Source organism: Amblyomma americanum, chromosome 11 (genome assembly GCF_052857255.1).
Source record: "Amblyomma americanum isolate KBUSLIRL-KWMA chromosome 11, ASM5285725v1, whole genome shotgun sequence".
NCBI classification, from domain to species: Eukaryota; Metazoa; Arthropoda; class Arachnida; order Ixodida; family Ixodidae; genus Amblyomma; species Amblyomma americanum.
This window is the reverse complement of record NC_135507.1, coordinates 21878744-21896341: the sequence shown is the minus strand read 5'-3', so window position 1 is coordinate 21896341 and position 17598 is coordinate 21878744. Positions and strand designations below refer to the sequence as shown.

At 45.7% G+C, this 17598-nt stretch overlaps 1 protein-coding gene across 1 annotated transcript; it reads right to left on the bottom strand.

Annotated features, from left to right (window-relative positions):
- Positions 1-1774: 1774 nt before the first annotated feature.
- LOC144111323 (uncharacterized) lies at positions 1775-16488 on the bottom strand. Its single transcript, XM_077644587.1, has 6 exons — positions 16299-16488; positions 9227-9544; positions 6618-6705; positions 4770-4920; positions 4055-4134; positions 1775-1906 (listed from the first exon to the last, which is right to left on the bottom strand). Exons 2-6 carry the CDS (start codon positions 9484-9486, stop codon positions 1790-1792), a joined length of 696 nt encoding a protein of 231 aa, XP_077500713.1. The 5' UTR covers positions 9487-9544; positions 16299-16488; the 3' UTR covers positions 1775-1789.
- Positions 16489-17598: the final 1110 nt, after the last annotated feature.

Genomic DNA, 17598 nt, shown 5'->3' with positions numbered 1-17598 from the left:
GTGGTTTCACAAGCTTTATCACGAATAACCTTCCTATTAAACTGCGGTCAAACAACGTGCGTGTCATCGCAGAACGTGGCCTCAAATAAACGTTAACTATTACTAGACCTTATCCAAGTACAACACCCGGCGTGGTTACATCAGCAGTTTCGGCTTGGAAGTGTGAAGGCTGAAGTTGCCTTTGAGCAGTTCTTCAGAGCGAAAGCTCTACTTCACAATCAAAGCTGCAAAAGCCGTTTTCACTGCTGAAGCCTGGCCTTGAATTGACCTTGGGATCCTAAATAAATAAATAAAATAAACACTGCGGCGACTGGGGGTTCCGAACCCACGGTAGAGCGAACAGATCAGCTTCGCTGGCCTCTGCACGATAGCACTATGCCATCGCCGCTGCCAATCACGTCTCCTGTTAAACTGCAACGCACTCTCGCACCGTGCATTGCACGTCATCGTCTACAGCAACTAGTACTACTATCGAACTAAATATCGTCGCCAGACGTACTGATGACCCAGAAAGGCAACACCATGCAAACCAGGCTAAACACTCCATTTTTCCCCACAGCCTTCTGTAGCCTTGTTTGTGGAAATAAATACAACGAATAAAAATTGTTTGAAGTTCGCGTCTGCGAGACGTGCGTTTGAGCTTTACCATGCACGGAACAAAATTCGACCGCAGGGCTAAGGTTTACTGATGATCGGCGACAATGGTTCGCTCATATGCGTGTTAATTTGTCTTGTTTCTCTCTTTCTCTCTCTGTCTGTTTCTCTTGTTTCGTCAGTAATGTCTCTATGTGGGCTTCGACGACACGAACACTTTTTGTTCTTCATTGTTTGAGTTGTTCAGCGACTGTAAGCCTTTTTCACTTCTATGCCTGACCAGTCGAATTTTAGTCGAATCCTTGATAGTTCAGTTATTCTATCATTGTATCTGTTAAAGAAACCTTCTCTTGAAGAACATTCTTAATGACAGTCAAATCAATAGAGATCTCGAACAAACATCTGGGCATAACCGTTAGCTTGCTTTTGTATAACATTTTTAAAACATATATCATGTCTCACATTCTCAACAAGCACCATAAGACGTATTCCTTTATGCAAATTCACGAATCTTGCCGTCTGGTTATACTTTACTGAACAAAGAACACGCGTAATCTCTATTACATTTATAGGTCTTCGAGGAAGCCTTACTTTCAAGGCACAATTAAGAAATAATTAAAACTGGCTGTACGGCTCAATTGGCTCCTGACGAAGATTATACAGAAAAATAAATACACTTTTCACGACGTCTTGAAGGGGAAAAGGAAATAAACGACGGGTAACTCTTTCTCACCGAAAGAGCGATCTTACTTAACAGTGTCGAAATCAAGCGAAGCTTATGTCTGAGGTCGCTGATGCTCGTGTTGTTGACATGAGGGGTGCACGGAGCAACTGTGCCAGTTGTGCCACTGGCGGTTTTACAGGCTTCTAGGTTCTAGCTGCAGGCAGCTGCGCGCGTAAGCATATGCGCCCCCCCCCCCCCCCCCTCTAATCGCGGAGATGACGCAAGCTGGGTATGACGTTCGTGTTACTCACAATCGGTGAGTTCGGAGTAACAAAGCCTCGTTCTTGTTTTCGTGTTGTTATTCCCTCCATCCCTTCATCTGCATCGTCAGCGTCATTCTACCAAATGCAACACGGTAATCTCTTGTAGCATTGCCGAAGACACAGTCGGCACAGAAGCGAATATACATATAGCACGCATACAAATTATTTCTATTATAGTTTTTTTTTTTGTGGAGGACCGCCGCAGTCGTTACGTGCCCAGGTCAGCAATTTCTGCCTTAATGTTGTTCTTGGCACGTTCCTCGTATTTTCTCCGGAACGGCTCCGTCGAGAAGATGTTGGGGATCTGAAGAAAGGACCGCAGGACCTGAGAGTCAAACAAGGAAACACAAATGGCAATGCTCTGAAGTACATCAAAGAGGAAATCAATGGACGGAGTCCTTAACATGTCTGCGCTACTTGTCGCCGCTCTATACAATCAGAACACACTGATTAGCTCCAGTACACATAATACGGTGAGAAAGCGTTAGTAGACGTCGCAATCAGAACATACTAAAGAGCTTTGTTATAAACTGTCTATACATTTATGATTTCTAATTTGGACGATCTGTTATGCCCGCATACATTTTTGACGTGAACTCAATCGCTGAATTTTTAGCATTTGGCAAACTTAGTATGTTCTGCAACCTATTGGTACACATCTCTTGTGGCTTGGAACAAATTTCTGTCATAAGATGCTCAAAATTATTCGAGTTTTACAGTCTTAACCACGTTTATTAGTTGCTGTTTTCATAAGTTTATTGTATTACAAAGCTGTGTGGGTTAATTCCACGTTTTCGTCAATTTAGTTTTGAGGGTTACGGTGCTCGCTACGCCCACCTGCTAAGCTCTGATACAGAGAGTGTTAGCATTATAAATGAATAATGATTAATTGCTAACCAGATTAATATTGTTCCCAACCCTGGAGACACGTGTAATCATATCCGAATAGTAATGTGCCCGCTACGAGATGTTGATCAGTTCTGCCTTGTTCTTGCAACTGCTATTAGTTGGTTGCCCTTCTCTCCTGGCTAACTTTGGTCCCGGGTAAGAGCTTTGGTCACTGGCAAAATTTTTCTTAAAACTCGAAAGTTTTGTGAACACGGGGAAGTTTTCTGTCGCAGATAATGTGATTATGAGTAATATGCTAATGAGTAATCCCTTCCTGAGGTAAATCCTGGGTAATCCCTCTAAATAGATCGTACTAACGTGAAATAGGCTCAGTTCAATCTATTCGCAATTCTAATCGAAAAAAAAGCATTTGAATGTGAATTCTGAGAACTAGAAAAATAAGTATAATTATTTAGTCCTTTTGGGGCGTAATGACGTGCCGTCGCGCGAACTTCCTGCGTTGAAGTGACGCACAGTTTACGGTACTAATTTCGGACAATGCAAGTATATACTGCCTGCCATTGTGACGAAAGTTATCCCTGTAAAAAACAAAAAAAAAACACGACACAACGCTTTCTGTTGTTACACCAGCTTTTTTGTAGTATTTTGGGATATGGCCGTTTCGTAACTACAGCATTTTTTTTTGTCACATCAAAAACACCTTCTGTAGTAATCTGCAGCCCTCTGTTGTCCAACAGAGCCGGTTTTGTTACGACGACAAGCGACTGCACAGTATACAGCAGGAAGTTTTGTTGTTACAACATGACGACACAAAATTTTGTCGTATTTTTGGGCTGACTCTGTCTTGTTTTTCTATGCCGCCTGTCACATAACTCGAGGAACGTCATAAGCGCGAATCCTCGTGCCCCTGGTTGCTTGCAAAGCAATGCAGATCTACTCTCGTTGCCGTTCGCGTTTAACTCCGGCGCTAGAGCACATCAGCCTGTAACACCTTGGAGTGGCAACACAAGAAGCATGCACTACGGGTTCAGGCGTTTTCGTTAGATGACAGCGTTGACTACAAGAGCGGAGTGATTTGTTGCTCTAGTATAGCTTAGTGGCTCGTCACTCCGCGCACTCCAGACGCGATCCTTAATGACTCCTTACTTACTGTCAAAATTCTATCCCGCTCATTACGACCGAGAATGTACACTATGTGGCGAAATAGCCACTTACAATCACATGTTGCGGAACTGTAAAGAGAAGCCGCCACCGGAATTTTTAATATAAGTTCCTTCTCTCGAGCAATGGGAGGCCCTGAACAGGTCAGCTGAGACCTGGACCAGCCTAACACGGAACAGTTACTTGCGCTAAATTTATTGAAGTCAAAACGCGGTATGAAAACAATTTTAATCTGCGCACAAAGAAGATCACTGCGGAGTAGCTACCGATTCCGAGACCGAATCCACATTTTCGGCCAAGACTAGCCAAGACAAACTAAATCTCATCTCTCCATACCCGCGGTGGATGAAGCTCTCTTTAAGAAACTCGTATAGACGGTGGCGCCACTTTTTCCTCTAAGTAATTTTGAGAATCTCTGTGGCTCAGCTCCTCAAAAGCATGAGACGTATGCACAAGCACTTACTTTTGACCGAAGGCTCTTGTAGACAGCGTCAGGAACGAAGCTGTACTCTTGCCGCACCTTCTCCGTGTAGTCTTTGTATTCTGTAGGAGTAGGAAAAAAAACCAAAAGTGAACAAGTTAGTTTTTCCAGCGCTGTTAAATAATAGCCCTCGAAGTTGCTGAAGAAAGTAAATGAAAAAGCAATAACCGGAGGCGCGAACAAACAAACAAAATGTTCTGAACAGGTAGATGCTTTGTTTGGCATACATTCGTTCCACGAGGTGCTGCTTCTCTGTGTTGCAGGACAATGCTTCACCGCCATGCACAAGGGCTCTGCGGGGGCAGTATAAACGAGACGCTGGTTTATTGATCAATTCGTTCGAGTTATGGATCAATTCATTCTCGCCCTACCATAAAGTAGCCATCCCGGTTAGCTCAGCTGTTAGAGCGCTGAAGCGGTTGTCCCGGGTTCGAAACTCGGACCAGGAGGAATTTTTCTTTGACTACGAAGTTTCTGAAATAGCTGTATAGCTTTCCTTTGTAGCCGTACGGCTGCGCTCGGGTGGATGCCAATGAGTAATTACTCCCTTATTACAAACCTACTCCACTTTGGGGGATTCCCCTGAAAATTTGGCCGGTCAAACAAATTTAGGCCACCTTCATTATTTCTTAGCTCAGTGAAGTTATCTGTCTACTGCTACTGCTACCAATACCCTCCTACTGCGAGCAAGACTCACCGGCGGGGCTGCTCCCCAGCACGCACATGTCGAAGTCAAGGAAGAAGTGCTTGTCCTCCCGCCCATACATGCCCTCCTGCTTGTGCTCGTCCGTGCTGTGCAGCTTGGTCAGCTGGATCAGCTCCGTCACCGACAGGTACAGCTCCGAATCCTGACGAAAGAGCGCAGTCTCAACAATGTGGGGTATACCCTGTCTAACTGCTTCGCAAGACAGCGATAAAGTACGAAGGGTGCACAGAACCACACAAACAAGGTCGGTCAATGATTATTGAACTTGTAGAGGCAACACTGAGCACTCTAAGCCCAAAATGACTAAAAATGCGAGAGGGGTCAGTCGTCTTGGAGCAACTGCGTTACCCCAACCCTTAGTTCCGCAATATACCACCCTTTACTCCCAAAGAGACTAATTAGAATGGTAGTCAGCGACAGCTGTAGCCCCCTTGAGGAGTAACCGTTCGTCGTAAGGACGCAGTGCTGCATTTACTCTCATTTTATTCGGTTTTGGTGTTGGTTTGCTTTGGTTTTATGGGGGCTTAACGTCCCAGAGCGACTCAGGCTATGAGGGACGCCGTAGTGAGGGGCTCCGGAAATTTCCAACACCTGGGGTTCTTTAACGTGCACTGACTCTGTTTTGGTGTAGAGTGTTGGTTAGGCTTAGAGCAGAGCTTGGTCGACGCCGGAGCGGTGACGGTGATGGTTTGGGTTGCATCTCGTGAGATACAAGCGCACACTGTCCGGTAAACTCGGCCGCTGCATCGACCTTCGTCTTCGAGACAGGTGTTGTGCACGTCAGCAACCACTTCCCCCATTTCCAAAGCGGTACATTTAAAAATTAAATAAGCATACTTGCAGCGACAGCTGGGAGTTCTGGTACCTCTCTTGATGCGTAGAACTCTGCCATCTCTTCTACAGAACATTAATTAATGCACGATTAAAAACTCTCTTACTTGACTGCGCGTCGGTACAAAATGTACTGCTCTGATAAGCATGAATGCACGCCTAAACACAGATGGTAGCGGCATAAAAGGGAACATTCAGATCGTACTCGATACCCAAATTTATTCTTACTTCTGGTCAAAGTGAAAATATCTTAAACCAACAGAGCGTGCTTTTTACTTGTCGTTATCATCACCATCCTGACTGCGCCCATTGCAGGGTAAAGGCCTCTGCCATGTCTCTTCAATTGATCCTGTCCTTTGCCAGCCGCGGCCACCGTATCCCTGCAAACTTCTTGATCTCTTCCGCCCACCTGACTTTCTGCCGCCTCCTGCTACGCTTGCCTTCTCTTGGAATCTACTCCGTTACCCTTTAGGACCGGCGGTTATCTTACCTTCGCATTACATGTCCTGCTCAAGCCCATTTAAATTGGTTTGTTCATAGAAGGTACTTGTACCAGTGATCATTGAGTGCATGCTAGTATAGACGGTCACTCTCATAGTAGATAGATAGATAAAGAGGAGGAGGGAAAGGCAGGGATGTTAACCAGAAAGGGGTTCCGGTTGGCTACCCACACATAGTAATGCTTGCAAACGTACCAGGTGCACACGTTATCTATCATTCAATAAAAAGATAACGTTCCGTGGAAAGACGGCGGTAAACAACGTCGAAGTCCCCGCAGCACCATTGTCTAACGCTTGTTGGTCATGTGAAGTATTTATAGCACAGCGGTGCAACGCTTGAGCGAACAATGCCGACGCGGAACTGGTTCCGCCATCTTTATATCTTGAGGCGGATCCAAAATTGAGAACTCGGTGTAACCATTTCCCGACACGTGCGGGCTATAGTGAGCGCAGAAAAGAAAAAGGGTATATATCGAGATATAAAGCGCGCCGAAGCGCGCAAACGCACCGCGGGTATTCGGGCTTCCTCGGCGAATTTTCGGAAGGCTTCGATGCATTGCTCCTCGTTTTCTTGGGACTTGGGATCGTATTCGATGCTGCGAACAGAGAGAATGATTCGTCAGTGAAAGTGTTATTTCATTTCTATGCTTTCTATTTCTATACTTTATTTCACGCGTACAAACTTACGCAACTGCATGATATTCTTCCATAGTGAAATGGGATCTCTGTCCAGCCACGACTAAGTGGTTCTTTTCTGTTTCCCTGCATCATTTTATTGTCGTTTACGCTCTTGACCAGTAAACACGGAAACACCTACATGAGAGTAAAAAGGGGGTAAGCTGCCTTCTAGCGCAAGTGGCCTGAAGGACAGCTTACTCCGTTTTTATTCCCCTGTGTTTAGAGTGTGGCTCGCGCACTTTACGCCCGTAAAAGAGGTCATACAAAAAGATTTAGGTGTCCGTTTTTTTTTTTGCCATGGAGCGAACGTACGAGCCTATAGCAATCACGAAAATAAGCTCAAAACACCAGTGCGCAGCTTTGTAATAATTAATTACAAACTATTTTGTACCAGTAGTGTCGGTATCGGTATGTGCAAACACTGAAGTGCTCTTTGACGTCACGATCGACCGGCCGGCCTGGACTACCACATTCCCGATGACGTTGGCGTCGCCGGCAAGCATTGGTTGTACCTGTGAACAACCACTGGGTTCGGTGACGTCACATTAATTTGGGCAAGTGTACCCTGACGTTACTCGATGCGGGCGGAAATGCAGAGCGGCTCCTCGGACAACAATCAGAATCATGTTCAATCATGTTCAATCATGTTCAATCATGTTCCACTCAACGTCTGCGACCGAAACCTGCTAGAAGGCATCTCCTTACACCCATTTAAAGAAATCATATCGCTTGTTTGCGTTTGAAATTTTGTTTCCGTACCCCTTTAAGCAAATTGCAGTAGGACAGCTAGGCCCTGAACGTTGTATTTTATGCAGCGTGTTCATGTACTTCTTTCATGTATACATTACTGTCCGACTCCCCTCCGTAATCCCTAGAGGCTCTGAGAGCCCAGCTCACCAAATAACCTAGATCACTGTGTGCAGGTTCAGATTTAACGTGCTAAATCATCACCATCACAATCATCATCAGCCTACGTTCACTATATAGAACAAACGCCTCTTCCGTATATCCTTCTTTATCCCCGCTAGCTTCCTAATCTAATTTGCTCACCAGACCCTCTAATAAACCTCGCTACGCTTGCCCTCTCTTGGAATCCACTCCATTGCCTTAAGTAACTGTCGGTTGTTTTCCTTTCGCGTTACTATCAAGAATCACACTGAATGCATCACACGGCGCCAGACATCCAGGTGAAGCTTATCCACAGACAATCAAGAGATTGAGAATTCTTAGTGTACATGTGTTGCTACTGACTGCTGTTTTGAGTAAATATTCCTTTTCAAATGCTTTAGATTAGAAATACTACAAAGCAGCACGACATACGTGTTGCTGACAAATGTTCTACTAAGAAGAATGTCTTCTAACTATGAGAAAAGGACAAGAGCTTATTATATTCTGCTCTGCATTAATCAAATAGATATGAAAACAGCGGCAGTCTCTGCATGTAAGGCGAGAAAATTAGTGCAGGAACGGGTCGATGGACTAGTGATCAAACTTGGTGTTTTTGCCTTGCACATAAGGTTTCCTTGTTTACCTGTATAACGTTCCTGAACGGAGAGGTAAACAAGTTTCCCACTTGTTCTTCTCTGTTCTTGTTATTTTATTTGCTATACCTGCACCTGTACCCAACATGCATTATTTACACCGCTGCGGTAGCTGGCTGAACATGTTCTCATTTTGAATGTGTGATTTTATTGATTTTTTCTTTTGCATTAGCAGTTGTCTGATGCGCTGCATGTATATGGCTATATACCTTCACTTCTAATATGTATTATAAATAGAAAATAAAATACAAATACCACGCCAGCCTCTAACTAGTTCAGAGCGTAGACCCTTTGTCCGACCATAAGAGAATCGGTTTTTTTCCGACTGCGAAGACAGCATGCGGTTCCTTAAACCTCAACCCTTTAATTTTATACGAGCACAGCCTAGTGCCCAATATGGCGGTGGCCCTGGGTCTTTTTGAAAACTTCTATATCTAATTTCACAATGGGCATGTCATAGTATACGCTAACTAGTTCACCAAATACCTTAGTTCACTGCGCGCACTTCTCACTATAACCACTAACATGTCCACCATGGGGTACATGGGTACCATGGATATCGTGACGTACCACTAGAGCATGGGGTACCTTAATCCTCAACCCTTTTCTTTTATGCGAGCAGAGCCTATAGTGCCAAATATGGCGGCTTTCTTGGGTGTTTTTGAAAACTCCTATATTTACTTTCATGCCATAGCATCCGCTGACGAGTTCCCCAAATAGCCCGTTTCACTGTGCGCACGTCACACTGTAACCACTAACATGCCCACCAATATCCCAGTATCCAATAAGTCCTGCCGGCAAGTATCCTGCCATGCAAGCAACGTGAAAGTTGTTATACACTGTGGCAATGTAGCAGCAGCAGGCAGGGCGCGAAGGGAGAGGGGGGGGGGGTGCTCACTACTGGAAGAAGAGCGCCAGCGCCACGGCCCTGGGGTTGCTGAGCTGGTCGGTGTACTCGGCCAGCAGCTCGGCCATGTGGTTCAGGTGGTCCAGGTTGTGGTGGTGCCGCGAGGGTTCGCTGTACCGCTCGCGAATCAGCTTCCACCAGGAGTCGCGCGTGCTCTCGCTGCACGAGCCCCGTTCGTCGTCGTCCCGCGTCACCCTGAACCACAGCTCTTGTGCACGGGATGCCGCCGCCGTATCGTCTTTGCTGGCCATGTCACCGGCCGTGCATCCGGGACCTCGCAACGGGTGGAGCGCTGTCTTGCACACGACCCTGCGGGCAGTAGGCAGTGCAGAGCGTCTCAACAGGCTGCTGCTGAATACTGAGTAACGCCTATTGCCCTTATAAAAATTGTCTATAGACAGTCTATAGACTTCTTATAGACTCTATTGCCTAGATATTTATTTTGTCTGTTCACTGTCTATAGACAGAAGTCTACTAATAGTGTATGGCCATAAATCTATAGACTGTCTATATGATTTGTATTGCCTATAGACTGTTCTCTAGGCTTTGTCTTTAGAGAGTCTATAGACTTTATAGACAATGCTATGGACAGTCTATGGACTGTCTAAAGAAGTTTTTGTAAGGGTGAGTACCATACACATAACTTCCTGTTTAACCGCGTAACCCTGCCGTACTCAGGGAATGACAATGACAGATAATAGTTTAGAGACATAAAAGGACAAGGAACACAAAAATGCAAAGGGCACTTCCGAACAGAATACGCTCTAGAGTGTTAGAAAATCAGTACTGAGAATTTGGAGTGTGCAGTGAGAAACAGTCGAGCAGTGAAAAAAAAGTCAGTCAATAAAGAATAGAAAATGATTTTTTTTTATTATGGAGTTTTAACGTCCGCAAGATACTCAGGCTATATGAGGGACGCTGTAGTGGAAGGCTCCGGATAATTTCGACCACCTGGGGTTCTTTAACGTGCATTGACATCGCACAACGCACTGGCCTCTAGCATTTCGCCTCCATCCAAATGCGACCGCCGCGGCCGGGATCGAACCCACGTCTTTCGTGTCAGCAGGCGAGCGCCGTAACCACTGAGCACCTCAACGGCAGAAACGAAAGGAAATAAAATAAATCAGTGGACTTATTTAACGATGAGCGAATCAGTCAACCAGGCAACATGCACAAAGCGCGAGCAGACAGTGAGTCAGCAAAGATATGCAAACAAGCATCGAGCTTGAGACAGAGAGAGAGAAAAAGGTGCTTGTTCATAATATAAGCCTGTGGACAAAAAAAAAAGAAACACTAATCAGGAAAACGATGAAAGGCTGCAGGAGGCCTCAGAAAGGGACCGTACTGTTGCGAGGTGTTTTGCCATTCAACCGATCGATCAACGACGAGACACACGGATATAAGCAGCTCATTCAGCAAGGCACTCTTTTCGCTGAAAAAAAAGATGCACACACCATCGTTAAGCCTTCTAAACGGGCAAGCGCAGCAAGAAAATTGTATTCCTTAAGCTTGCTTTTCAGAGTATTGAATTACGACGTGGGCGGACAACTGACGCCGGGGTTTTTTCCGACGGCGCGACGACCGCCAATCGATGTTGGCCCGCGCTCTCTGCCAAGTGCTTATCAAAAGTCACAGGGATACGCTTTTGCAATGCAAGTATGCTAGCAGTACTGGAAATACAAACAAACAAACAAACAAACAAACAAACAAACAAACAAACAGATTCCTTCTTTGTAAAAAATACAGCTATCTTCTCCGTTATTTCAAGGCACAGTGATTAAGCGGTACCGAAAGAACAAAAAAACAACCGAATTACTTCACTGCTAGAAATGATCTCAGACTGAAAGTTCGTGCACACTATACTACCGCACAGATTTGTTTAAACACTCATTTTTTCCGCGTACCATAGCGACTGGAACGTATTACCGGAAAGAGTAGTTTTCCACAACACTGTTGAGTTGTTTTATGAAGTTTTGTGCTCCCTGCTACAATCCCCAAGTGTGGCTGCGGGTATTGTAAGAATAAAAAACAACAAGTATGCGTAACTTTTACAGCGCCCGAGAAAGGTTCGGAATGACCGCGTCAGACTTCCCTCGGTTACGGTGCATGTATGGGACAAAAGCCATACATCCTACAGGTTGCTTGATTCTTTTCTTCTCACTTTTTCTGACGTGATGTGTGCCAGTTATCGCCCACTGTAACTGATGTAACATGCGGATGCTATAGTCATGCAGCGCATCCTGCTCTCCTATGTGCCTCGCGTGTACGCTGTCTTTACCTCCTTTAAAGAGGCGTGACTACATGTTTACCAACTGGTTTAAGTTATCGCTATTGTACCGGATAAGGATAAGAATTAATTAGAAAAAAAACAAGCAAGCCACGAAGTCCTCGACTAAAACGAACTGTAGGGTTCACTTTAAGCTCTTGGTCTACCTGAGATTTAGCACCGTGTTCTTTACAACACACTCGAATTAAAACGACAACAAAGCACGAAAGAGGATAACAAGCTCCTTTTTATAAGGAACAGCCCAAATGTTTACGCTAGCTCGTTATACCAGCACCACTCACGGCGGGTGCAAATATTTTTTCGACAGGAATACTTGAGACGGACGTTCTTAGCATTTCCTCGTAGAATGTCGTGAATTTCTGAGCAAAACGCCTGGCGATTCGCGGCCGCTTCACAACGCACTAATGCTGGCGAGCCAGTAACCTAACAGGCCAATTTCCTTGCACAATAGGCGATAAATATAGCCTGTTGCAAAGGGCAGGCATGCCATGGCGGTGGCTATCGCTGAAAACACACACGCAGGCACATTACAGCGATAGCACACGTGCACATCAAGAGATAAACGAGACAGCCTGGGTGTTTTTCCACAGAGTTTTGACGGCGTGGACACCACTGGAGACCAATAAGACGATGTTGATTAGGCTGCATATTGGAGATTAGTGCCGCACGACTGCGCGAATCGAAGAAGACGTCAACTTCCCGCGTGAGCTTGTTACGGAGGAAGGTCCCGGGGGAGGCTTTCTCATAGATATGCTCACGACACCGAACAAAACCACATGTATACAGCCTCCGTTACGTGCTGTCTATTCATCAAATGGCGCCTCTGACTACTTGTATGAGGGATGGAAAGTCCACGTTATAGGACACAGAACTTCGCCACGAATGGTGGAGGTCCCTGTCATCATCCTCAGCAGCTCCACAGTAGGACAAAGGCCTCTGTCATACCTCTCTAATTATCCATGGCATGTGCCAGATGAAGCCGCCTTATCCCCATTAACTTACTAAACTCATCCGTTCACCTGACTTTCTGCCACCTCCTGCTTGCTTGTCTTCTCTTGGGATCTCCTCCGTTACCCTTGACGATACCAGCGGTTATCTTGCCTTCGCATTACATGCTCTGGCCATGCCGATTTCTTCTTGATTTCAACTAGGATGTCATTAATCCGCGTTAGTTATCAGACCCACTCTGCTCGGTTCATGTCTGTTAACATTATTCCTATCATTTTCTTCGACATAGCTCGCTGCGTTGTGCTCAGTTTATGTTTAATCCTTTTCGTTATCCTCCACGTTTCTGCCCCTTAGGTGAGTACCGGTAATACATTCCTGTTATCTTTTTTCCCTCTTGAAGCATATTGTTAAACTGCTATTCATCACGTCAGAGTGTCTGCCAAATCCATTGCACCCCGTTCTTATTCTCCTAGCTATTTAATTTTTGTGCTCCGTCTCTGCTCTCACTACCTGCCTTAGGTAGATTTATTTCCTTACCACTTCCAGTGCTTCGCTGCCTATCGTAAACTTCACTTGCCTTCTGTGACTGTTGAACAGTATTTTAGTTTTGTGCATATTAATTTCTAGACCTACCGTTCACCTTTTCCTGTATAAGTAACTGATCGTGCATTGCAGCTCGTCCACTGAATTACTTAGCAAAGCAATGTCATTAGCAGACTGCAGATTACTAAGGCTTTCTCCATTAACCTTTATCCCAATTCTTCCCAATCCGGTTCTCCACCTTACAGCCTTCATCATCAGCATCCTGATTATGTCGGATACTGTACAAAAACGTGTAGAATTCTCAAACTGCATTAGGTATCTTATCTATGTTGGTAATTATAGTTTCCCCCTTGTCTCTAAGGACATACATGTCATTTTTCTAAATGCTTAATTTCCTGTTGACAGCTTTTAAGCTGCCTCTCTTTTTAGCGTCCACTCAATTCTCTTCATATTTACTTCCTTATATCGTTTACGTTGCGCTTATTGATAGATTTGAGAGTTCAGCCAGCTCTATCCTTGTATCTATGGTGTTCAGCGCTTTCATATTTTGGCTTTTCTTAATCAGGTTTTTCATCTCTTGAGGGAGCTTATCAGTATCCTCGTCCAGCTACCCTACTCAGTAGTGCGAACTCCGTAATGATATTTGTGAGATTATCATTAATCTTATGAACTCTAAGGTCATCGTCCTCCATTAAAGCGGAATAACTGTTTTCCAGCAACATCCTGAATTGCTCTACTTTCCCTCTTACCGATAGATTGTTGATGGGCTTGCTTCTTTCTAGTTTTTCCAGTTCACTGTTCATATCTAGGCTAATTCGAAACCTCATCATTCTCTGGTCACTACAAATCACTTTGCCGAGCAACCGCAGCGGTTGCCTAGTGGCTGAGCATACGCCTCGCATGCGGGAGGTGCAGGGCTCGATCCCCAGTGCCGCCGGGTACCCACCGGTGATACAACGGGTGCAAGCTTTCCCTAAGTCTGGTGCTCGGCTTATTTAGGGTAAAATACTTGGAAAATGGGTCTTTGACCCCATCTTGAGCAAAGGAAAATACCTTGTGCCATGGCGCTCTTTGGCCGCATATGCCCTTGCGCCTTAAGCACTCACTATCATCATCATCACTTTGCCGAGCACTTCAACATCCTACACAGTGCCATGATGCGAGAACAACTCAAATTCTAGTGATTTTTTAATCCCTCTAGCGTTCCCTATAGCTGACATTTATCCGAAGTGTCGTTACGGCGGAGCAATTACCAGCTCTGTAATGAGAGATTATACAGTCGAACCTCGTTATAACGGAATGGTTTGTAACGAAATGATGAATATAACGAAGGAATGACGATTCTCCTTGGAAGCTCGGTTAACACGGTCTAAAACGAAGCTACGGCTATAAGGAAGTAATCACCACGCCCCTTGAACGTCGTTATAACGAGGTTCAGCTGTTGTCGCGCCATTAACCAGCAACATCAACTTCAACCTCAACGACTTAATGTGGACAACACTGAATGTGGACAACACTGATTGTTTAGTGCGGTGGATATATTTAGAAGATCGCGAACTTGCCTTTGTCAGGACATCGTGAATGACAAAAGTACTACTGCTGTGTGAACAAAATAGGTAGTAGTATTCCAGTTTCTACTACTGCTACCACTACTACTACTACTACTACTACTACTAGCTCAGTCGAGCCGTCTATATTAGACTTCGCAGCTTAGAGGCAGAGCGCAACGTCTCTGCATTGAGAGCTCTAACGACGTCAGCTTTCAAAGAGAGAAACCCACGCGTCAGATTAATAAAAAACGAATCACCGTAGAAGTGGGTGTATGGCGGATTCAAAAACAGATATTGATCGGCCAGCGACAGTTCTTTCTAAATGCTTCTTTTGTACTTGAGCCACAGGGGCTTTTTTTATACTCTCGAAAGAGTTTTTGACGATGTAAAACAATGGAGTCCTGACGCAGACAGCTGGATCATGTACAGGATGAGGTTAGGTAATAAAGAAGTCATTTCTTATAGCGAAGTATTTCCTTCTACTTAAACTCTGTTACAGCTCACCCCTGGCAGAAATCAGGCACACATTATCACGGCAAGAAAGGAGAGATAAAAGTTAAGAGATAGAAATAGTCGTGAATATCTGCCTCGCTGCTGAAGGCTGCTATGATGTTGAAACTCGCCAGCTTTTTTCCCCTTTTTTTGCTTTATAGCGTGTTTAAATGAACGTTTCAGCAGGTTTAGCAAGCGATATATCACAAGCTAACCCACAGGAAGCAGGAAAGAAAAAAATATTATCTCCTCACATAACCTGTATTATAAGTTGCTCTTACAAAAGTACATTCCTTCGTTTCCTGAGGTAGTGGCCTCACAATTGAGTTTAATTGAGTAGGAAAAATAAAGTTCAATTTAGGCTCAGTATCCGCTCAGGACGTACTACGCCATATGTCGGAACCTTTCGTACTAGTGTTAACTTATCCGACATGCTAACTGCACGACTGGTCCCCGATAAGCGAGCCGTATGCACGATCATAATTGTCAAGATGCGAAAGCCACGTTACCTTTTTTTTTTGTTTTCTCCCTATGCTGGCAAGTGACAGTGATATATGGCGCAGACACAACGCCTCTCCGTGCTAGGATATGCCATGTACGTAAACAAGGTCATGCTCTCTGCAAACCGTGCGCGCGGAAAAATACGCTCAAAATACTCGTGCTTGCTCTGGCGACAGCTCAGCTATATATGTATTGTACCCCCCCCCCCCTTTCCCCTCACACCAAGTCGGATAACATTCTCGTTCGTGAGCATGTGGACGCCAGAGTGTTCGAAGCCGTCTAGCACCAAAGAAAGTCCCAAACTAAGTTGTCGCTGTCAAACGGATCAAACTGATGACAGGAGCGAACACCCGGCTAACAGCGAAATCGCGCTGATTTCAATTACGGTTCGATTAGTTTGAATTCCCGTCTAGTTTTCGGTTACGGGTCCTTTTCCTCCGAGTGATACAGCCCGAGTTAGTTCTCTGCAGCAATTGGTCCGTAAAACCCAAACAAAGCGCTTCCTACATCTACATCAGTGAATCGCGCGATCCACGCCACAGGCCGCTGTGCGCACGTCACATGCTCCGCCTATGCCTGCACGCTGAAATGCAACCGATTCTGGCACGCACGCCTACTCACGGCAGGGAACATTCGTCGCTTCAAAACACAGCACGCAGGCAGGTCGCAGGTCGCAGGTCGCAGTGGCGAATGTTTCCTCCGGCCTGGGTATAATCGGAGTAGGATAGTGGGGGCGACTCACGCGTTTTCCGTGCTCCGAAGGGCGTCCGATAAGGCTGCCGGCTGTGCTGCAGGTTTTCCTAGCCCAGCTGGCTCGCTCACCTGTGCGAGATCGACGCCGTTGGCTGCTGCCCAGACGCATCGGCCCCCTGGCGGCTTAGCCAGGAAGCCGCCCGCGAGACTTCGATCGGTGTCCGGCCGCGCCAGCGGCGTGGGCGGGGCAGGCTTAGGGTTGCCAGAGCGGGTCGCCCGTTATCGGCGTCATCCAGTGCTCATCGTGAGCTCCAAACGACTGGACATTGTTACGACCGCGGCGCGAATGCATGTGTATACACAGAGTACTCCAAAAAGTGCTCGCTCCAAATGCTCTCACGGTGGAGCTATTCAGACCCGCCGCGGTGGCTCAGTGGTTAGGGCGCTCGACTACTGATCCGGAGTTCCCGGGCTCGAACCCGACCGCGGCTGCTGCGTTTTTATGGAGGAAAAACGCTAAGGCGCCCGTGTGCTGTGCGATGTCAGTGCACGTTAAAGATCCCCAGGTGGTCGAAATTATTCCGGAGCCCTCCACTACCGCACCTCTTCTTCCTTTCTTCTTTCACTCCCTCCTTTATCCCTTCCCTTACGGCGCGGTTCAGGTGTCCAACGATAAATGAGACAGATACTGCGCCATTTCCTTTCCTCAAAAACCAATTATTATTATTATTATTATTATGGAGCTATTCAATAGGCTGCTAGACCGTTGGCTCATAGTTCTGTTGGATCGCTAAGGGATTAATTACTTTCGGAAGCTGGGGACGAGGAAACAGTTTCATTATTTATGAGACTTTTTTCATGGCGCTCTTGGGCGTGCGTTTGATGACACAGCGCTCGAGCAGCTTCGCAGTTTTCACACGTTCCACTAACCCTACCCAGCACTCCCTTCCCCACTTATGGGAGCGAACCTAGTATGTCAGATAAAATTTCATTCATTCATGCATCTACGATAATTTACTTTCGCCATCCGTGACGCGCTATAAGCTTTAGGGTCGCAGAATAGGCAAGGCATGTGCAGCACCGAGAATGTTCAGCCACTCATACGTAAATCACTCGGGCTAATTGTAATTATAATTGGAAAAACTACCTTATAGGCTATAGCGACGACGATTTCGACTACGTCTCTATGTTGTAGAATAAGTTGCACCAGACACACCTACTGAAGGACTCTGCTTACACCTTTCTTTAGCCGTGCTGCGGAGCACTACTTCATAAACATTTGTAGACAGGATTCTCGCGATTACAGCACCGCTCACGTGAAAGAATCCTTGTAACGTGCGTGTAATTAA